Source organism: Salmo salar, chromosome 12 (assembly GCF_965601325.2).
Source record: "Salmo salar chromosome 12, fSalSal1, whole genome shotgun sequence".
NCBI classification, from domain to species: Eukaryota; Metazoa; Chordata; class Actinopteri; order Salmoniformes; family Salmonidae; genus Salmo; species Salmo salar.
In genome coordinates, this window is record NC_138302.1 from 55,164,828 (window position 1) to 55,188,185 (window position 23,358).

At 40.2% G+C, this 23,358-nt stretch overlaps 2 protein-coding genes and 1 long non-coding RNA gene across 6 annotated transcripts; 1 reads left to right on the top strand and 2 right to left on the bottom strand.

Moving 5' to 3' along the window:
* Window positions 1–768: 768 nt before the first annotated feature.
* LOC145859523 (uncharacterized) lies at window positions 769–9,583 on the bottom strand. Of its 4 annotated transcripts, XM_082959101.1 has the most exons (11): window positions 9,465–9,583; window positions 5,783–6,360; window positions 5,472–5,525; window positions 5,320–5,376; window positions 4,404–4,496; window positions 4,223–4,241; window positions 4,083–4,114; window positions 3,867–3,971; window positions 3,336–3,539; window positions 2,973–3,013; window positions 769–2,829 (listed from the first exon to the last, which is right to left on the bottom strand). In XM_082959101.1, the coding sequence occupies exons 5-11, from the start codon at window positions 4,465–4,467 to the stop codon at window positions 2,737–2,739; spliced, it is 558 nt and encodes a 185-aa protein (XP_082815227.1). In that variant the 5' UTR covers window positions 4,468–4,496; window positions 5,320–5,376; window positions 5,472–5,525; window positions 5,783–6,360; window positions 9,465–9,583; the 3' UTR covers window positions 769–2,736. The 4 variants fall into 4 exon arrangements, with proteins under 4 accessions (XP_082815227.1, XP_082815228.1, XP_082815230.1 ...); XM_082959102.1 differs by lacking the exon at window positions 9,465–9,583 and having other exon boundaries at window positions 5,783–6,471; XM_082959104.1 differs by lacking the exons at window positions 5,320–5,376; window positions 5,472–5,525; window positions 5,783–6,360; window positions 9,465–9,583 and having other exon boundaries at window positions 3,336–3,402; window positions 3,511–3,539; window positions 4,404–4,796.
* An 84-nt stretch (window positions 9,584–9,667) lies between these two features.
* LOC123725650 (uncharacterized) lies at window positions 9,668–18,095 on the bottom strand. Its single transcript, XM_082959105.1, has 10 exons — window positions 17,892–18,095; window positions 16,718–17,005; window positions 16,170–16,451; window positions 15,613–15,906; window positions 15,105–15,389; window positions 14,607–14,918; window positions 13,750–14,058; window positions 13,101–13,163; window positions 12,911–12,964; window positions 9,668–12,669 (listed from the first exon to the last, which is right to left on the bottom strand). The coding sequence occupies exons 2-10, from the start codon at window positions 16,896–16,898 to the stop codon at window positions 12,599–12,601; spliced, it is 1,851 nt and encodes a 616-aa protein (XP_082815231.1). The 5' UTR covers window positions 16,899–17,005; window positions 17,892–18,095; the 3' UTR covers window positions 9,668–12,598.
* A 428-nt stretch (window positions 18,096–18,523) lies between these two features.
* On the top strand, window positions 18,524–21,708 carry LOC145859524 (uncharacterized). Its single transcript, XR_014379726.1, has 3 exons — window positions 18,524–19,413; window positions 21,331–21,438; window positions 21,656–21,708. It is a non-coding gene; the product is annotated as an uncharacterized LOC145859524 (long non-coding RNA).
* Window positions 21,709–23,358: the final 1,650 nt, after the last annotated feature.

The window sequence follows — 23,358 nt, forward strand, 5'->3', positions numbered from 1 at the left end:
GTTTGCCAAACGGCACCTTAAGGACTCTCAGGCCATGAGAAACAAGATTCTCTGGTCTGATGAAACCAAGATTGAAGTCTTTGGCCTGAATGCCAAGCATCACGTCTGGAGGAAACCTTGCACAAAACCTATGGTGATGCATGGTGGTGGAAACATCATGCTGTGGGGATGTTTTTCAGCAGCAGGGACTGGGAGACTAGTCAGGATCGAGGGAAAGATGAACAGAGCAAAGAACAGAGAGATTCTTGATGAAAACCTGCTCCAGAGCACTCTGGACCTCAGACTGGGGCAAATGTTTATCTTCCAATAGGATAACGACCTTAAGCACACAGCCAAGACAACACAGGAGTGGCTTTGGGACAAGTCTCTGAATGTCCTTGAGTGGCCCAGACAGAATCCGGACTTGATCCCGGTCAAATATCTCTGGAGAGGTCTGAAAATAGCTGTGCAGCGACGCTCCACATCTAGCCTAACAGAACTTGAGAGGGTCAGAAAAGAATGGGAGAAACTCCCCAAATACAGGTGTGCCAAGCTTGTAGCATCATACCCAAGAGGATTTGAGGCTGTAATTTCTGCCAAAGGTGCTTCAGCAAAGTACTGAGTAATGGGTCTGAATACTTATTTAAATCTAATTTTCAGTTTTTATGTACAGAAATGGCCAGAAAAAGGTGACATAGACAACAGTACATATTTTCTGCATTTTCTTGAATAATCAAGATCAAAATCAAATCATGTAAAATACTAACAAAGACGAGGGAATGGTTGAAGTCTATTTATTCTGCTTACTTTATTGTTTTACAGAAGAGAGCATTTCAAACGGAGCAAAAAACATAGGATTTGTATTTACTGTACCTTAAATCTCTTATAGAATAGGGATTTATTTTTTATTTTATTTTATTTCACCTTTATTTAACAAGGTAGGCCAGTTGAGAACAAGTTCTCATTTACAACTGCGACCTGGCCAAGATAAAGCAAAGCAGTGCGACAAAATCAAAAACACAGAGTTACACATAAACAAACGTACAGTCAATAACACAATAATAAGATCTATGTACAGGTTGTACAGTGTATATGGGAGGTGAGGGGGGAGCCACCCCTTTTTCAACAAACAAAGCCATCCCCCATAGAATAATCGACTATCCTGACCGCTGGGCTCAAGTGTGCATCGAAACAGAATGTAAGCTCATGTTAACTGGAAAACAATGTAATGAAGTTGTGTTCTCACACCATTTACATCTTAACCACTCCGCAGTCACTGGACTAAAAGGCTAGAATGTGTCTACAACACTGTACATTGAAGGAGCGACTGAGGTGCTGAGTAAGTTGAAATTAAACTGGGAACCTGGAAAATAACAAGTAAACATGGAGGAATTGGGAGATTTGAAAAGCATTTAGGAAATCTATATTTTTCAGTTTTGATGATCTGATGTTGCCAACAATGTAAACATTTTTAAAACCAAATGTTATATTTTGTAGCTTATACAAAAAAGTATGTGGGCAATATCAATATCAATACTTTTGTTATAAGATCGGGCTTTTGGGGTTTGATAACTTTTGCCGCAAAAATTGTTAAATTAACATTAGACTTTTTCCCCAGTTTTTTGGGGTGCATCTGGCTTATATTATAAGCATATTTCAACGCAAGATGAATTTGACCCCAAAAAATGTCTTAGCAGTACCACTTCGGATCTTAATGACTTAATTTCAATTAATTTAACTTTATTTCCTAGTTACCTGTCTTTTTTAATTATGTGTGAATATGTTATATATTTATTGATTTTGAAATTGTCTGTATCTATCGATTTTGATCACCAATATATTTTATTTTGTAAATTGTATCAAACCGTTATGGAAGGAGGTATCACACAGATGACAGAATATATATAAATACAGTATATATTTACTTGGGCATTTACTTAAAATTTGTATTATGCCCCGGACCCCTCCAAAATCCCCCCCAAAAAATACTAACACATGAACAGATATTATGGATAGGCATGTAACACATGCCATTTGTCAATGTGTATTACAGTAAATTAAGGCAGTTCCAAGCATTTTGGGGGCCCTAAGCGAGATTTGCCCACCTCGCGGACAAAATATTTTAGTGGCCCCGCTCATGGCGGCGGAGAGAAACATTTGGAGGTTTAAAGTTAATGTCCTGCAATTCTACACATTTCGCCATGGGGCGGAGAGAACTTTGCAGTTATGAAGCTAATTTCCTGCAATTCAACACATTATGTCATTGTCGTTGAAATAATACAATTTGGGTTTAAAGATAATTTACTGCAATTCTACACATTTGGCCATGACTTATGCCATGTTCATTTGATATCCGAGTGAGAGTGACTAACAAAATCATTGGGGGCCCCTGGGTAGTAATTCGGCCATTACTACATGGCTTAGATAGCTGGCGAGACTAACTTGCTTAGCAATCTATAAAATCTTAGCTGACATGGGATAATTGAGTGACTGTCAGTGACTGACATAACAAGAGAAAAACTTCTGATGCAGAACCACATTTCTAAACTGCACGTTGTGTATTCTACTATCCTACGATTTCTTTGGAGGGGGGAGGGGCCTCTAGCGGCTGCTTACTGTATGTCGCTTATAGATAGAAACGGCACTGTGGTAGATGTATTAGATACTTATTTACAGTAACATGATGTGTGATAAATAAAGGACATCCTGAAAGAAAGAGTATTTCTGTGAGACATACAGAGAGCCAGTGGTGTAGTTTCAGTGTGTCTGCAGAAGACTGTACAACCCATCAGGCTGGGCTGAGGTTGCTGGTCTGTCGGGGATTGAGCTGTATACGTGGTACGTATCAGACTAGAGAAAAGAAACAGACAGTTTAACTTCAGTCCTTTAATTCTACAGTACTGTAAATGTAATGTCATTTAAAAGGATGTAACATCAATCTGAAACTGAGAGTCGATCACAATCACCAAACACAGTGGGTGATTCTAACTTACATTGTCGTTTTCAGATGACTTTCCATTTTCTTCAAAAGGACCTGTACAACACAGAAGGAGCCTGAGTGAGTGTTTGTGTGTGTGTGTGTGTGTGCGTGGGTGTGCACGTGTCAGTGTGGGTGTGGTTCTGCGTGTCACTTTGCTGTGCTTAATGTCCCTTCACACTTCTCCTCCTGACTCAAACCATCCTGTAGACGTACAGCTCTATTCTCATGCTCTAACACATTATCTTATGTATAACTTATATACATACATGCTTACTGATATGACTACCTCAGACCAACATCCAAGCCTAAACAACTTTGAGTCCTATAGAAAGCCCTACATGTTATGAATCAGTGGGAAATAGTTAAATAGACAAACCTAATGGTATAGATGTGGATGGTACAGAAGTGATCAGGTTGTAGACCCCTGCATTCTCTGAATCAGCCTGGAGGAAAGAGAGAGAAAGGTCCTTATTGTCCCTCAGACTGTCTGCCTGTCCGTACGAAAACAAGTATGTATCTATATCCAAGGCTATTATTTTTGCTGTACTTACATCTTCATTTGCAGATACCTGCACAGGAACTGCATCTCACAGAGAGAGACAAAGTAAGAGGTTGTGTGTCTCTGTGTGTGTGTGTGTGTGTGTGTGTGGGGGGGGGGGGGGGGGGGGGGGGGGGGGGGTCAGAAGAAGTGAAAATAACAGGGCTTGATGTGACTTCACACTTCTCCTCCTAACTCAAACCACCCTGGAGACTTACAGCTCTGTTCTCACGCTTTCAAGATGCTCTGACTGAAAAATGTAAGTCAGTATGGTTGGCATTGAGTGATTAAGTGTTATTGTGCTGAGGGTCCCAAATTCACATCCAGGTCAGGAAGACGGGTATAGAAGACATTCTGTTACAAACTCACCTGAGGGCAAAAACGTGGACGGTACAGAGGTGATGAGAGAATAGATCCCAGCATCCCTTGAATCCAACATGTCTGCACTGCTCATAGCTCCCATCACCAAATCACCTACAACAGAAAATAAAAAAAAATTAAATTAGAATTTGTGTTTGTACATGCATGTGTGTAGTTGTGTTAGTAGTGTGTGCAGTGTTTGATGTATTTAGTTTTGGAACATACATTGGCTGTGATCATCCTGTCTGGTTGTAGGTCTGTACAACATAAAAGTATAAGAAGGTTGTGGTAAGAACATCTCATCATGGACAATACAGAACTAAAGGTTGATACAATCTGCATCATATTCACAAGGGAATTCTTACCTCTGAGAATTGGTTTTCTCTGAAAAACAAATGAGGCTAAATGAATTATATTGAATATAGTCTAACCTATACAATATGATCAAAAGGAGTTGAAAGATTAACCCATGTCAAAGGCACTAACATTAATATGAGAAGGAAAATGTTTGCAAATTATTTGTTATACAAAATCAGAAGTACTCACTGGTCCTCCTGCAGAGATAGACAGCTGTCAATCCCATCAGGAACACGCCCACTCCAGAAGCCATACACACTGCTGTCTGCCATAATTGCACCGCTGTTTGGTGACATGATGTCATCAGAAGAGTTCATTAGCTCTTAATCTAAATGTAAATACTTCAATGGTAGACAGGTGTTAGAAAACCACATTATTATTAGTCTTGGTAAACGTTTCTGTTTTCATATATGTGAGAAAAGACAGCTAGTTAGCTAAACATTTTACATTTGAGTTTGTGAAGGAATATGTTATGTTTGTGCTTTTCTAATAACCAATTAGACTGGGTTCATGCAACTGACTAATTGATCGTGACTGGGAGGAAGCTTCACTATCAGTATAAGCAATTTGGCAGTGCGCCAAGAACATTGTTTGGAAAACCGGAAGGGGTGTCTTAGTTTCAAAGTCTCAGCTTGAAGAGAAGAAGCCTCGTGAGGTATTGGTTGGTCACATGCATGAACCAAACGTTAATGATGAATTAATTATGAATAATGAATAAGCTAAATCTTGCAAATATAACTTGTCTGTTTAAGCAGTATATAAGACAACTAATGGGACTTCTCCGGCGGAGCTCCCGACCGACGTTTACTATGGTACATTAAGTTTGTTGGAACCTCTCCAGCTTGTTGATAATAAAGAATGATTAATTTAATATTGACTTCAGGTGTCACTGATGGAAATTTCTACGACACGTTATTTAGCAGAGGTTCTTATCCAGAGTGACTTACATTAGTGCATTCCTCTTAAGATAGCTTGGTGAGGCAACAACATATCACAATCACAACAAGTACATTTTCCCTCAACAAAGTAGTTATCAGCAAAGTCAGTTCTAGCAGGAAAAGAAAAGTACATTTTTGCTGTGGGATTACTAAATAAGGATACTTACACAAAACTATTTTTGGACTGTTTGAATTCACAACGCTGTCTGTGGAGCTTTGACCTCCTGTGCACATACAAGATAGAGACAGTTTGTTAACACTTAACACACATCACAACTTAGTCAACACCAATAAACAGAAATCGTGTGGCCAGACTCACTTTCAGTTGGACTCTTTGGGGTGTCAGTTGTCAAAGTAGGACTAACAGTCAAATCTGGTGCAAAGCAAAGTCATTGGATCTGGTTATACAATAAGGTATCTTAATGGGAACGATTTTTTTTCAAAATGCGCTGTGGCGCCCCCTATCCTAGGGTATCCTCAAGAGGTTAATGGGATGATTTAATCAATCCAATATCAACCTCTTTTCTAGTAATTAGGCACATTTGTGATGAAAAAATAATACAAAGACCTGGGTTAGAAGTCAATAAGTCAATCTTTTTCAGTTTTACTAACTAAAGATGACCAACACACCTGATGTAGGATTCACTGCTGTGCTGGGGGCCAAAGGAGAGGTCAAACCTGGTGAGAAGAGATGAGAAGAGAAGTGTAAATTTGTTTCAAATAAAATAAAATGTTTTTTGTCACATGCGCCGAATAAAACAGGTGTTACAATACAACCTTACCATGAAACACTGCAGTTACAATGCAGTTTTTTTTAAGAAGAAAATATTTGCTAAAAAAATTCTAAACAATTTTTTTTTACAAACATTTAAAAAAGTAACACAATAAAATAACAATAACGAGGCTATATATAGGAGGTAATTCAGGTAATATGTATATATAGGAAGGTGTAAAGTGACTATACATAGGTAATAAACAGTGAGCAGCAGCAGCGTAAAAAAGGAGGTCAATGCAAATAGTCTGGTTAGCCATTTGATTAACTGTTTAGCAGTCTTATTGCTTGGGGAAGAAGCTGTTAACAGTTAACACACATCACAACTTAATAAACACCAATAAACAAAAATATTTTCAGTTTTACTAACTAAAGATGACCAACACACTTGATGTAGGATTCACTGCTGTGCTGGGGGCCAAAGGAGAGGTCAAACCTGGTGAGAAGAGATGAGAAATGTACATTTGTTTCATATCAAATAAAATAACAGGTGTTACAATACAACCTTACAATGAAACACTTACTTTCAACAATGCATTTTTTTTAAAGTAAGAAAATATATGCTATTTTTTTATAAATAATTAAATAAATTAAATTAAAAAAACGTTTTAAAAAGTAACAATAAAATAACGAGGCTATTTACAGGAGGTAATATGTATATGTAGGAAGGTGTAAAGTGACTATGCGTAATAAGGTAATAAACAACGAGTAGCAGCAGAATAAAAAAGGAGGTCAATGCAAATAGTCTGTTTAGCCATTTCATTACCTCTTTAGCAGTCTTATAGCTTGGGGGTAGAAGCTGTTAAGGAGCCTTTTGGACCTAAACTTGGCAATCCGGTACCACTTGCCATGCGGTAGCAGAGAGAACAGTTTATGACATGGGTGGCTGGAGTCTTTGACAATATTTAGGGCCTTCCTCTGACCCCGCCTGGTATAGATGTTCTGGATGGCAGGAAGCTTGTCCCCAGTGATGTACTGGACCGTACGCACTAACCTCTGCGGTCGGATGCCGAGCAGTTGCCATACCATGCGGTGATGCAATCAGTCAGGATGCTCTCGATGGTGCAGCTGTATAACTTTTTGAGGATCTGAGGACCCATGCCAAATCTTTTCAGTCTCCTGAGAGGGCATAGGCATTGCCATGCCTTCTTCATGACTGTCTTGGTGTGTTTGGAGCATGATAGTTTCTTAGTGATGTGGACACCAAGGAAGTTGAAGCTCTCGAACTCGCTCAACTACAGCCCAGTCGATGTGAATGGGGGCGTGCTGAGGGAGTGCTTGTTGTCTTGGCATCACACTGCCAGGTCTCTGACCTCCTCCCTGTAGGCTGTCTCATCAATGTCAGGCCTACCACCATTGTGTTGTCAACAAACTTAATGATGGTGTTGGAGACGTGCATGACCACGCAATTGTGGGTGAACAGGGAGTACACAAGGGGACTCAACACACACCTTTGACTGGCCCCTGTGTTGAGGATCAGCGAGGCAGATGTGTTGTTACCTACTCTTACCACCTGGGGACAGTCTGTCAAGATGTCCAGGATCCAGTTGCAGAGGGAGGATTTTAGGCCCTGGGTCCTTAGCTTAGTGATAAGCTTTAAGGGGAACTATGGTGTTGAACGCTGAGCTTAAGTTAACAAACAGCATTCTCATGTAGGTGTTCCTTTTGTCCAGGTGGTATAAAAGGCAGTGTGGAGACCAATAGCGATTGCGTCATTTGTGGACATGTTGGGGTGGTATGTGAATTGTAGTGGGTTTAGGGTTTCTAGGATGATGGTATTGATGTGAGCCATGACCAGCCTTTGAGAGCACTTCATGGCTACAGATGTGAGTGCTACGGGCCAGTAGTCATTTAGGCAGGTTACCTTGGTGTTCTTGGACACAGGGACTATGGTGGTCTGCTTGTTGTTATTACAGACTCGGTCAGGGAGAGGTTGAAAATGTCAGTGAAGACACATGCCAGTTGGTCAGTGCATGCTCTCAGTACGTGTCCTGGTAATCCGTCTGGCCCTGCAGCCTTGTGAATGTTGACCTTTTTAAAGGTCTTACTCACATCGGCTACGAAGAGTGTGATCTCATAGTCGTCTGGAACAGCTGGTGCTCTCCTGCATGGTTCAGTGTTGCATGCCTCGAAGCAAGTATAGAAGGCATTTAGCTCGTCTGGTAGGCTTTCGTCACTGGGCAGCTGACGCCTGGGTTTCCCTTTGTAATCCGGAATCATTTGCAAGCAATGCCACATCCGATGAGCATCAGAGCCAGTGTAGTAGGATTCAATTTTAGCCCTGTATTGATGCTTTGCCTGTTTGATGGTTTGTCTGAGGGCATAGCGGGATTTCTTATAAGCATCCGGATTAGTGTCCCGCTCCTTGAAAGCGGCAGCTTTAGCTTTTTGCTCAGTGGGGATGTTGCCTGTATTCCATGGCTTCTGGTTGGCATATGTACGTACAGATGAAGTCGGTGACTGATGTGATTTACTCCTCAATGCCATTGAATGAATCCCAAAACATATTCCAATCTGTGCTAGCAAAACAGTCCTGTAGCTTAGCATGCGCGTTACCTGACCACTTCCGTAATGATCGAGTCATTGGTAAGTCTTGCTTGAATTTTTGCTTGTTAGCAGGAATCAGGAGGATAGAATTATGGTCAATTTAGCCAAATGGAGGGTGAAGGACAGATTTGTACGAGTCTCTGTGTGTGTGGAGTAAAGGTGGTCTAGAATTGTTTTTCCTCTGGTTGCACGTTTGACATGCTGGTAGAAATTAGGACAAATGGATTTTAGATTTCCTGCATTAAAGTCCCCAGCTCTAGGAGCGCCGCTTCTGGATGAGCATTCTCTTGTTTGCTTATGGTCTCTCTTGGTAAATAATGTGGTCTGCAGCTTATCATGAGATACTCTACCTCAGGCAAGCAAAACCTCTAGACTTCCTTATTAATATTAGAGATCGCGCACCACCTGTTATTGACAAACAGACACAGACCACCACCCCTCGTCTTACCGGAGGGTTATTGTTCTGTCTTGCCGATGCACGGAAAACACAGCCAACTGTTTATTTTCCATGTCCTCATTCAGCCATGACTCAGTGAAACATAAGACACTGATGGTAAAGCGGGATTATCCACTTGCAGACAAATTCTCACCAAGCATTATGATCTGCGGCCCCTGTATTGGCGTCTCATAATCATGCGAATGACGGGGCTTTGGGCCTGGTCCGGGAAGAGACGTAAATCTTTCTCCTCCAATTCATTGAGTAATCGCTGTTCTGATGTCCAGAAGCTCTTTTCGGTCATAAGAGACGGTGGCAGAAACATTATGTACCAAACAAGTTACAAACAACGCAATAAAAAGACCAAGAATGGCAGAATTGGTTAGGAACCCGTATAACGGCAGCCATCCCCTCCAGGGGCCATTCATATCTAAGAAAAGCACAACAAAATAAAGTGAACGTACAAGCAGCTATGAATAAATCTATGAGTAAACCTGTTGGAGCTTTAGTGAATTAGAGTGAACTAAAAATGTAATTGCAAAGTAAGGGATACTTACTAGTTGGTCTCACTGTGACGTCAGTGGTCAAAGTAGAAGTAACAGTCGAAACTACTGGAAAGTTATACAAGTCAATTCTCTATCTGACTACACAAGAAGAAAGGTATTCATTATTTCTGATAGACAACAACACAACTCAGTCAGTAGAAAGATGAAATGTTCACAATTTCATAATTTGGCATAGTATTAATAAAACCCAGACCCTTAAAAGCTTATGGTGTACCATGGGATGCCCCGTTAACATCCCACATAATGCTTACATGGATATTCCCTTCATTAATTTGTAGAATGGTCTCTGCCACTTATGATTGCCTGCTGTCTGTTAAATTTTATTTTTATTTCATCTTTATTTAACCAGGTAGGCAAGTTGAGAACAAGTTCTCATTTACAACTGCGACCTGGCCAAGATAAAGCAAGCAGTTTGACACATACAACAACACAGAGTTACACATGGAGTTGAACAAATATACAGTCAATATTAAAGTAGAAAAATAAGTCTATATACAAAGTGAGCAAATGAGGTGAGATAAGGGAGGTATAGGCAAAAAAGGCCATGGTGGCAAAGTAAATACAATATAGCAAGTAAAACACTGGAATGGTAGATTTGCAGTGGAAGAAAGTGCAAAGTAGAAATAGAAATAATGGGGTGCAAAGAAGCTAAATAAATAAATAAATAAATACAGTAGGGGAAGAGGTAGTTGTTTGGGCAAAATTATAGATGGGCAATGTACAGCTGCAGTAATCTGCTCTGACAGCTGGTGCTTAAAGCTAGTGAGGGAGATAAGTGTTTCCAGTTTTAGTTTCCAGTTTAGGAGGAATTGGCTTTGGGGGTGACCAGAGAGATATACCTGCTGGAGCGCGTGCTACAGGTGGGTGCTGCTATGGTGACCAGCGAGCTGAGATAAGGGGGAACTTTACCTAGCAGGGTCTTGTAGATGACCTGGAGCCAGTGGGTTTGTGACGAGTATGAAGCGAGGGCCAGCCAACGACAGCGTACAGGTCGCAGTGGTGGGTAGTATATGGGACTTTGGTGACAAAACAGATGGCACTGTGATAGACTGCATCCAATTTATTGAGTACGGTATTGGAGGCTATTTTGTAAATGACATCGCCGAAGTCGAGGATTGGTAGGATGGTCCGTTTTACGAGGGTATGTTTGGCAGCATGAGTGAAAGATGCTTTGTTGCAAAATAGGAAGCCAATTCTAGATTTAATTTTGGATTGGAGATGTTTGATGTGAGTCTGGAAGGAGAGTTTACAGTCCAACCAGACACCTAGGTATTTGTAGTTGTCCACATATTCTAGGTCAGAACCGTCCAGAGTAATGATGCTGGACGGACGGGCAGGTGCAGGCAGCGATTTACTTGTATTTAAGAGCAGTCGGAGGCCACGGAAGGAGAGTTGTATGGCATTGAAGCTCGTCTGGAGGGTAGTTAACACAGTGTCCAAAGAAGGGCCAGAAGTATACAGAATCGTGTCATCTGCGTAGAGGTGGATCAGAGACTCACCAGCAGCAAGAGCAACATCATTGATGTATACAGAGAGTCGGCCCAAGAATTGAACCCTGTGGCACCCCCATAGAGACTGCCAGAGGCCCGGACAACAGGCCCTCCGATTTGACACACGGAACTCTATCAGAGAAGTAGTTGGTGAACCAGGCGAGGCAATCATTTGAGAAACAAAGGCTGTTGAGTCTGCTGATGAGGATGTGGTGATTGACAGAGTCGAAAGCCTTGTCCAGGTCAATGAATACGGCTGCACAGTATTGTTTCTTATCGATGGCGGTTAAGATATCGTTTAGGACCTTGAGCGTGGATGAGGTGCACCCATGACCAGCTCTGAAACCAGATTGCATAGCGGAGAAGGTGCGGTGAGATTCGAAATGGTCAGTAATCTGTTTGTTGACTTGGCTTTCGAAGACTTTAGAGAGGCAGGGTAGGATAGATAGAGGTCTGTAGAAGTTTGGGTCAAGAGTGTCCCCCCTTTGAAGAGGGGGATGACCGCAGCTGCTTTCCAATCTTTGGGAATCTCAGACGACACGAAAGAGAGGTTGAACAGGCTAGTAATAGGGGTTGCTCTACATTGGGTGTCACTCTAGTATGGAACCGTGAAATGCAGGGATTGGGGCACGACCTGAACTGCTATACCATTTGGGAAAATGTATTTGTTACCTCTAAAAACCCAGCACACCAGACTATACATTATAAGCTTAGACATAGAAGTTATGCAACCCCATTTAAAAGTTTTAAGATGAAGCTGACTCCTACTACAATATGTGATAGATGTCATATGAATGCTGTTGTAACACTAATGTTTTTGGAATGTCCTGTGTGTCCCAGTTCTGGTCACATATCTCAGATTTCCTTGCAAAAATGTGTTTCCCTGTGATGATCCACCTTTATTTTTGTTGAACTCTCAAACTCTTCATATGTACTACAACTGGTTCAGAAAATAATCATTTATGCGGCGTTAACAGCAGTAAAAAAGTTTATCCTTAGTGGATTACCCCTACAATCCTCTTGCCTCAAAAATAGTTAGCACATTTTCAAGATATTGTTCGTATAGCGCGATCAGTGGCCATGATAAACAAAGCTCTGGCAAATACTATTGAGGCATGGGATGTATTAACCAAAACTCTATCAGATATCAACACCTCTTGAACAAGCAATGGACCTACATGGTAAGGGAGTTGGGGGACGACGTTTTATCTTCTGAGAATAATATAGAATCTTTTTTATTGGAAACTCCACTTCCTTCCTGGAAATGTCTCATTTGTCTGAGAAAAGACAGTCAGCTAGAGATGGATGCTTAACCAGAACGCTTTCTGTGGAGCTTTGACCTCCTGGGCACACGCAAGAGAGAGACTGTTTAATAACAGTTAACACACAACACAACTTATTACGCCACTAAACTAAAATCATGTGGCCACTTTGGGGTGTCAGTTGTCAAAGTAGAACTAGTAGTCGAACCTGGTGCAAAGCAAAGTCATTGGATCTGATTATACAAAAATGAAGGTATTTAAATGGGTTGATTTAATTAACGAGATATAAACCTCTTTTTTTAATCAGGGGAAATTAAGAGGAAAAACCTGGGTAAAATAAATCTAGTCTATTTGTTTAGGTCCTATATGCTAACTAGAGAAAGATGACTAACACACCTGATGTAGGGTTCACTGCCGTGCTGGGGGTCAAAGGAGAGGTCAAACCTGGTGAGAAGAGATTACACAAGAACAAATGTAAATTAATTTCATATCTAAGGTCATTCAATAAGCAGAAAGAGAGAAGTACACTACACATTACTTACAAATCAGATGGACTAAAATTACACAAATCTGGACTGAAATTACAAGCAGCAATGAATGGGTCAATTCATAAGTTGGATGGAGCTTTAGTGAATTAATGTGAACAAAAATATACATGTAGGTTAAAATTAGTGGATCTACTTACTGGAAGTTGCTGTCACTGTGGTGTCTGGGGTCAAAGTAGAAGTAACAGTTGAAACTAGTGGAAAGCAATATGATTACACAAGAATAAGGTATTACATAATGTTCGTCTCTTAATTTTACAGGCCCGTAATCTAAACTCTCGACTGTATAATTACTATTTGCAGAGATGGAAATTTAGTGGCCCAACACACCTTCTGTAGGACTCACTGTTGTGCTGGGAGGCAAAGTAGATCTAGGACCTGGAGTCAAACCCACTGAGATAACACATATTAATGAAATTAGCATTTTATTAAAGATCGTATTAATGATTATCATGTTGTTGTTGGCCTTTTTAAATTCCTTTATGACTTGTCTTTTCAAAGTGGGCAAAGTAAGACTATAAAAATCACTACGGACAGATTGCTTCTAGTCCTGGTAGATTATATTTCTCCTCATTATAGAGATGATAAGACCAATTCATAAGGTGATAAAGTCTTTCAGGACAGATAAGGTGCTGATTGTTGTTGACAGCTTCCTAGAATGAAGTCACCATGTTATCTAACAGCAGAAGTATAACAGCACATAGATACGATCTAAACACTGAACCAGTTCAACAAAGAATTTAAACTACACAACCTGGGACTCAATACCAGATCAACCTGGGATCTGGCCCAGAATAAGGCAGTGTGGAGATCCATATGTCAAAGTGCTATGCTCCAAGAAGCGAGCAAAAGTGAGTGATTGAGTTATTGGGGGAGGGAGGGTCAGAATTAATATAGTCATATTAAACAAATCAAAGGGTAGTCAGATCATGAAGACCTGCAGCCCTGATAGATTCTTAATGTATAGATAATGACTCACCTGTAAAGCTGTACCCATCACTGCGTGGAGAGAGAGAGTTTGGTCCTGAGCTCACTCTGTAGTCACAGCTCACCTCCTTACGTTTCACTGTCTGAAGACGTCCGATCAGATCACTCTCAACCACAGAGAATTGACAGAAGCAGCAATTGGAATCTGTGTGTTTCTTCTTCCTGATGTGTGCTCTAAAAATACGCTTACTCTGCTCTCCAACATACAGGTTACAGGTGGTGTCATTACTGACAGAGCCAGGAATTAAACAGGTGATGATGAAGTTCTCTTTCAGACTGACTGTAATATTTGGTTTCTGACCTGTTGGGAGAGGACAACGACTTAATGAAGTACAAGGCACACTATTCTGCATATAAAAATATACTGTAGAGCCTACAGTCTTTCACAATGCAAGTTCAAATCATGATGGTCATAAACATGACATGGACTTGTGATTTGTTTAACTATTTTGAATTAACTTGGACTGTGATTTAAAAACATTAATTCAAATTAATTGATTTGTTCAAAATAAGTTAGCAATAAATTAAGCATTTGTCCAATGGGCACAGACGTCAGTTCCACACCTAGTTTTGATTTACATTTGATTGAGTTGACAGCTAATGTGAATTCAAAGAGAAATCAACAACATTTCAGCCATGTCATTGGATTGAGGTTCAAGTTGGGTGAAAAAAAGACAAACATTCCCCAAATTATTTCAGCAAATCCAATACATTTTCCACATTGATTTAATGTCATCAGAAGGAAAACTATTTTTTGTTGAAAAGACAGTTTTTGCCCATACTTATAAGTCTGCACTTAAAAAATGTACATACAATACATATTTCTGTAGTTTTATGGAAGTATCTTACCTATAATAATGTATTTATCACTGCGGGGAGACAGAGAGGGTGATCCTGTGTTCACTCTATAGTCACAGCTCACATCTCTCTCCAACTGCAGATGCCTGAACAGATCATTCTTAGTAACAGTGAAGGTACAGAATAGTTTGGATAATGCTGTGTTAAATCTCCTGACCCAAGCCTCTTTGTAGGCCTGAGTCTGGTCTCCAGTGTACAGGTTACAGCTATGACCATCACTGACAGACTCAGGAAGTACACAAATAATGGTGATGTCATGAGAAGATTCGTCATTGACACTAATGTCTGGTTTCTGAAGTTCACCTGTGAGGAGAACACATCAATAACTGTCCATACTGTAGGTTCATGAGAAAACAAACCTCTTTCTGTACTAGATAACTAAAAGAGTAAGAAATAAATAGTTTGTATGTTAGCATGACATTACGTATTCCAATCTGATTACAGTGAGCCAATCAGATCAGTGTATTCATAATAATAATACTATTTTACCAAGAATAGTGATAGGAGCAGGATGACTGTGCGTCGATGGATAGTGAGCCTCTACTGTGTAAAAACATCTCAGTTTGATCTCAGCAGATAAACGTTCACCTGCCCACAAGAGCAGCTCAGCCCCTGTGAGTGACCTCGTACAGGGTGAGGGTTTAGGATCTCTCCCCTCTGTGTAGAAGTAACACTGAGACACAGAGACAGATGGAGGAGTCTGACAGCTCAGCTGAACTGAGTCTCTCTCTCTGATGACTGTAGAACTCACTGTCAGCCTGGGAGGAGGGAGGTCTGTAATATCAGAATAAAGAAGTAAACCACTTTTAACAGTTTGCTAAAATACATTGCATGAAAAAATCCCTCAAAATCCAAAAGTGCATAACTTCATCTCTTATTGCTTCAGTCAGTATTTAAAATGTATATTATATAAATAATATACAATAATCTGGTGTGTTAATCTTGGACCAGAATAGAAAAACACAGGGTATAATAATACATAAACTACCCCGTTTACCCAGGAGAGTGACTGAGACAGGGTCACTGTAAGGAGAGTAGATAGACATCTCTACAGCATAGTAGATACATCTCATGTTGACCTTGGTGGTTCTACGTTGACCTGCCCATTCAAGCAGCTTGGTCCCTGTGAGTGACTGTTGACAGGATGTGGTTTGTTGGAGATGTTGTCTTTCCTCTATGTAGAAGTAACACTGAGACACAGAGGTAGATTGAGAAGTGTGACATCTCAGCTGAACTGTGTCTGTATCCCTGATGACTTCAGGACTCACTGTCAACCTGGGAGGAGGTGGGTCTGTGAGATCAGGAGAATAGTGTCTCTTTCAAAGTTGCATTTAAAAAACATTACAGGTAATCCATACATACTAATAGTATGGATACTCCTTTAATCAAATGTTCAACTATGTCAGCATTTATGTTTGTACAAAGTACAGTGAACCCTATCATTATGTGAAATGAAGACGTTTAGGAAATACGACAGAAGATCTCATTTTCAGAACGAGCATAATTAATATGGTATAACAGTGAAGTGTATCATTGTTTAAACCCCCTACTTACCCCGAACAGTGACTGAGACAGGGTTACTTAAAGGAGATGTGTGAGACTTCCCTACAGCATAGTAACAATTCACTTTGACCAAAGCTGGAAATGTTTGATCTGCCCTCTTCAGCAGCTCAGTTCCTGTTATTGTCTGCTTGCACGATGAGTCTGGAAGATTCTTCCTCCCCTCTATGTAGAAGTAACAGTGAGACACATGGAGAGATGGAGGAGTCTCACAACTCAGCTGAACTGATTCTCTCTCTCTGATGACTGTAGAACTCACTGTCAGCTGAGGAAGGTCTGTGAGAAAAGGGGAATTTAGCATTTAGCGGTTTTTGAGAAATTTACTGATAGCCTAATCGCTCCTAGTTATTTCACACTTAAGGTTCTTGAGTCAATTACTTTATGCAGCGACAGTATTGGAAATGAAGGAGATATGATATATTGCTTGATTGCTTCATGTAATAGTTTATAACAACACACAGTATGATAACATATCACAAGAGGAACATGGTAATGATGGCACAACAGTACATTGTTTACAACCATTCAAATAGTCTTCTTACCCTGAATTGTGACTGTTGAAGGCTCACTGAACATGGATCTAAACTGTGAACCTGTAGCACTGTACTGACATTGTATTTTGACCTCAGCTGGTGAACTCTGACCTGTCCACCTCACCAGTAGTGTTCCTGTGAGTGTCTGTTGACAGGGTGATGGTAGGGTGAATTCCACTTGCCCTTCCATTTTGAAGTAACACTCAGAGACAGATGGAGGAGTCTGACAGTTCAGCTGAACTGAGTCTCTCTCTTTGATGACTGCAGGAATCACTGTCAGACTGGGCTGAGGAAGATCTGTGACAGAGGGATGATGGAGTGTATTTTTTAATTTAATTATAAATTCATTTTCAATGTTTAACTACTCATACAGATAATGTACCACTTAATATTATATGAGCTTGAAAGAGAAAAACAATTAAGACACTGTTGTCTATTTAACAATAAACAATGAGAACCTGTGGCAGGAACAGCCCTTAGGAGGGAGTTATCACACAATAATCCTCGGCTTCGATGGGCATTTTGCTTTTGTAAAACGGTTGCCAACATTTAAACAAAAGATTAAGGACACATCTTTCATTAAAGACGTATTATTGTTCTGAGTAAACTATTTTTTGTGTTTGTAAACGTTGCCGCACGAGAGCGATGCGCACAACGTTTGCAAACACAAAAAAAAGTCTATTCACTATTCCATTTGACTGCTCAATCCACTATCTCATCAGCCCAGCCAGGCAATTTATAAACTTGATCTCCACTGTAAAAAGAATTTAGATATTATATCCCATTTACTTTAGACTAGCATTTGGTTTTCAACAGCGGAGATTTGTATTAACCTTGCTGTCTGTCTCCGACATTTGCAACATTGTTTCAATATTGAAATCCGATCATCTCCAGCTGTCACAACGGAACATTTAGAATGATCCACCAGCTGGCTTGGGTACAAACCCTAGATTTGTGTCGGGACTACACGGAGTATACCAAACAGTCGGGGCATGGATTTTACAATGTATCGAAAGCATTCCATGGGGATGCTGACCCATGTTGACTCCGATGAATTCATCAAAATAACGTTTTTATTGAAAATATTTCAATCACTATTTCAATATTTTGGTAACCCGTTGTTTTGTCTGGTATCCTAAAATGTTCCATAATGCAGCTTTAAATTCATAATAATGATACTGACCTTTGGCTTTGATGTACTGGAAGGTATCTAGACATAACAAAATGGGTCATTATCATGCTCTTTTAGCCATTATGAAAAATAAGAAAACATGAGATGGGAACACTTTACACAAGCTGGCGAAGCAGAATAGCCTGGAATGCATTCACAGCCATGTTATCAAGCAGTGGTCATTCTTATCTGAACAAAATGTAAAATAATGACAGAGAAATATAAATTAATAGGATGATCAATGGAATAAGACAGACTTATTATAACCATAACATGTTGAAATATTAAGAGTTCCTAAAGTAAAAGACTAAAAGAGGGGAAAGAAGAATGGAATATCCTGTAGCACAAACAGATGATGGAACTTGGAACGGAAAAATAACTCACCGAAAAGGAGGATGAGCAAAAACAGATGACCAGCCATATCAGGGATGAACAAGGTCATTATTTAGACAGCTACATACATACTGTTAGTCTGACTTCACAGAAGATGGTGGCAGTGACTGGGACAAAGAATAAATGTTTCAATAGAAAAGCAGATGTGGAGCTTGTTCACAGGAAAACCACATGTCTCATATGACAACTGTGGGCTAATGTCATGTTGCAGAGGACAAGGAGGCTGAACATTCAGAATCATTTATCGGTCATTATTTTTATGATCTAAAGCTAACTGTCTTTAACAGATTTTATTTTGTATCATTATTGCCGGCAATTCGATTTTTAAAACCAACAAACTAACTTGTCTGTCTGAGAAAAAGATTTATCTTCGACTTTTTGTTTTACCTTTTTTACAGCTGCACAAAGTTTAACTACAAAAACCCTGCATTTGTAGTTGAGAGTTTGATGATCTCTAAAATGTAGAAGGGTTTTCATATTTCATTTATGTTTGGTGAGTCATGTTTAATAATATGCCAGAGCAGTGAAGGCAAACTGATAAGCGCAGTAAAGGAAAGGAAAGGAAGGAAAGGAAGGAACGGAGGAGAGAAGAAGATGCGAGTTCACACTACTCGGACTGATCAGTTCACCTTGAATGCTCTGACTGGTACCTAAATGTCAGCGCCCGTTCAGATAAACCGCGTGCTTTGCTTGAAGTGCATAACATTGAACGTGTGTAGGCTGAGAATGCAGTTGCTGTTTTTAAACTAACGTTTTTATATAGCCTACCTTTGAAATTAACCGTTTGATCATGCCTCCTAAAAAAAAGCAGCAGCCGCCGAAGAAGTAACGGCTATTTGGTTAGATTACGGTTGATACATTTGTCTATTTCATTGTTAGAATCCAACAAAGCACCTGCTGTGGCACGGAAAACTCCTCTTCATCCACCTACGATGGTGATGGTTAAAGAAGCGCTGAAGGAGTTGGACTCTCGAATGGTCTCATCGCAGGCCATTAGCGGCTACTTAACAGAGAAATATCCATCTGTGGACCTGATGAGGTTGAAGTACATGACACGCAAGACCCTGAAAAAAGGAACCGAGGGCGGGGTATTGGTGAGGACACCAACTCGATAGCAAACGGCGCACAGGGGAGGTTTCGGGTAAGTGACCCATGCATGTCTAAATCTTCTTAAAGTAAATGCCCAGTGTTTCCAGATTTCTATGAAATATGACCTATAATTTACAACATGAGTGAAATGGTTTTCCTTCCCAACAATTCTAATTGAGTATGTTAAAGCAGCTTTCCTGTTTGAATTGTGTTTTTTATTTATATATTACTACATTGGGCAATTACATACAATTTCTAGCGGCACACTGACTCACGTAATGATGAAGCCATAGGCTACTACTCACGGTGAGGGCCAATGCGCTCCTCTTGGCAATAGCCTATCTCAAGATGAGCTACTTTGAAAAACAGTGCTGCTGGTCACTAAAAAATGGGCGTTGAGAATTATATTGGTTCTACAGACAGTCTTCTATTTTCAGCAGTAGGCATTTGCTTTACAAACTATGTTTTTTCCCGCGATTGTTATTTTGAAATGTGCAAACAGACAGCTGCAACCAACTATATACATATGGATGGCAGTTCCCATTCAAATCAGGACTGGCAGCCATTGCTAGTGTACCCATGAGTTACCACTCAAATTGCCAGGGTAAGAGGTTCCAAAAATCGATGTATTATGTCTATGGCCACAACACAACAAGCTGATCATGCTGCCCAAATTGCAGCCTTCCCGACAGTAGGCAACCAGAAACTGCCGAAATCAAGGAAAAAATTGAGTAAATGAGGGACAAAGTTTATAGTGTGTGTGTGGGGTGTGTTTTACTGCCACTGTTTAGGTCAATTTGTAGAATTTATGCCAAGGAGCATTGAAGCTGTTCTTGCAGCTGGTTAAGGCCAAACACCCTTTTTAAGACACTTTGTTGGCGTTTTCTTTATATTGGCAGTTACCTGCATGCGCTTGTGATAACATTTAATCCAGTTATTTTTGAGAAACTATTGATCCTCTATGGCTAAATATGTTCTCTGGTTTATTTTGAACATTTAGAACAGGTTCCCTTGGTTGGTTATAAAATAAGTTAAAAAAATGTTTTTGCCTCTTGGGCCCAGCCCCTGACTCACATAATTGACTAGTCACATTTAGTTATATTGCAATTCATTTTTTCAGTTACCCAATCAAGGCAGGGCCCCCCATTTACCCAAACCTCTCCTCCCCCCCATCTGATGATTAGCAGAGTGGCAGCAGGAAGCTGTCTACACTCATTGAGAGTGGAATCCTGAATCCTCCTGTGGTTTGCTGTTGCAGTGAAAATATATACTACATATCTAATATGTACTGTATAATGTATGTATATATTTGTGACTTTTTTTCAGCCTTCTGGGCCCAGGGGCTTCAGCCCGAGAAGCCCCTTTGTTATTCCGGCCCTGGGCGTACCCCAACAACAGAATGGTGTGGGCATATACCTGTTACAAAAAATATTAAATCAAGTATACTGCTGATTGGCCAGCTCAGCCAATGAGCCAACATGATATAATGTTGAATGAGGAAATGGCAAGCATTATCGAAACTGTCTGTTTTGTGTTACAAGTTTAAGTATTTTTTTGTTTTGTTTTTTCAAGTTATGCTTTGGCAACAAATACAAGTATAGGATTAGTGATGGGGAAACAAAGCTTCCTGGAGCGTTGAGATTTTCCAGCTAATTGTCTGAAATAGGTTAAATTCTCAAGGCTTTGATCAAGTGCACACTAGTGGCACCTGCTGGTCTAAATAATATAGAGCAGCCAAATTATTATAGATTATGTCCCAAACCCCATAGTTTGTGTGCAGTGTAGCCTTTTAGTCTTCTACCAATCAGGTGGTTGTTCGACGAAACAAAACTTTATGGTACCAGTTCTGAATATAACGTTTTGTGTTTATTATATAAGTCAACATTATATGACAAACATATTGAACATGGGTTTGCTGTTTAATATAATGTAGCTCAATGTGTGTTTACTCTCCCTTGACATCTTGAAGTCAGGGGTAGGGTGAAGGAGCCCAAGCCAAAGGCCACTGAGAACACTGATCCCAATGTGGAGAAGGCTGCCAAGGTTGGAGCCAAGAAGACTAAGGACAAGGAAGCCGGTAAACTGAATCCACTGAATTAATTGTGCTCATCACTCCTAGGATTAAGACATCACCCTATAATCCGCCCAATTGTATGGGATCGTTGTTATTGAGCTACACCCATTGCAATGGAGGACATTTAACATTGCTCATTCAATGACTTGTATGGGTATCTCACTTCTCATGGTGTCCATGATTGCATGCATACACACACATCACTAACTCTTGTCTCTAGAAGCTGAGAAAAAAAAGCTACAGCCAAAAAGCAGAAGGAGAAACCTTCAGAGGCAAGTGTGGTTTCAGTAATGTTCTGACTATTGGCATTGTTCAAGTGGTTTTGGTGTATAGGGACTCTTTTATATATATACTTTTGTCATGGGTACTGTTCCCTATTTGGGCTTTATCATGGTTAAATGGAATATTTAAATGGGTTATTGTATTGCAAACCTGTCATTTTCATCTTTCAGGATGCAAAACTCAGGAAGGCCGCAAAAGCATCCTCTTCCAAGGTGCCCCCTGCTAAGAAGCCCAAGTCGAACAGGACAATGGGGAAGAGGGGACAGCTGAGGATCAACCCAAAGCACAGAAGACTACCAAGGGTGAAGGGGCAGCCAAGAAGGGTGCAAAGGCCAAAGCTTTCCAGAAGCCTGCAGAGGGTGATGAAGGGGACACTGCTGCTCCTGAAGCTAAAAATCACAGTGAAACGAGGCAAGAGGGCAGCAGCAGAATGACTGCACTCCTTTTATCCACTTTGTATGTTTTTAAATAAAGCTGTTTTTTGTAGTTCTTCTTTGTGTCATTTAAGTGTAGACCTAGCTGCAGTAAAATGTCCACTTTTCCTGTAGATAAGTGTTGATGGTGGCTAGGGGTTTGTTAAGATGTTTAATGATTCACTGATGCAAGATATTTATATATATAAAAACCTGTTAAGTTATTATTTCTTACACCTGCTTAAATCAGTACCCTCTTCTGCCAGATTAATTGTATCACTAGTACAGTGAAAAATATTGATGGCTAACGTCAGGGGTCTTCAGTTTAATATTCAAAGGTACCCAAACCAGAGTATTGCTATACAGTCAGGACTTTGTTGTTCATCCATCATAGGTTGATGACCATGGCACGATTCATTAGGATAATCTGGTACAGTGAGTGGGCAGATGGTTGAGACCAATCTGAGTCTGGAACAATTCGGCACACAGGACATGACATCTTGGTACGAGTCTCCTGAGGGACGGCCTTGATACTGGTTTTTCGCTGTTAATTATGAAGCTATGGGAAATTACTCAAAACTAGTCTGTTATGGGTCAGTGCCCACAATGGTGCAATAAAAAATGTTGTACCACTTGAGTTTGTCCACAAGGGAGAGGAAGAACTAATTGGGTCTTCAGTTTGATATTCAAAGGTACCCAAACCAGAGCATTGCTGTCCGCTGGTGCTCCTGGTTCTTTATTCCCTGCAATTCATATGGAGGTCAATGAGTTTTATTTGATCAACAAATATTTGCCAATTTGCTACATGGGGGTTATTTGATCGAATCCAAGTTTTGTAATTGTTAGGTTGTGGACTCGTGGCATTTCTGCAACTGAAAAAACTACTTCATATTGGAGTTATGCCTGTTGTGATACTTATGGATAACCCATTTTAGCATAGACATTGCAATGGAGGGCTTTCACTATTTTAACATAGTCAACTGGGTGGGAATTCCTACGAGTCAGGAGAAATCTGCCATTAAAGAAAATTGAATACTTTAAATTTGAGAGTATAGACAACGCCATTGAAGCTGTCACAGATGAGGCCTATCTATGACCCAGTCACACTTATCTGCCCTCATTGGCTGGAACGGTCTCGCCTGCTTTCCATCTTTTAGGACATTGTTAGAGCTCGACTAGCTTGTCAATATAGGCAACATTTGCAACACATCAAAAACACGAGGTTGAA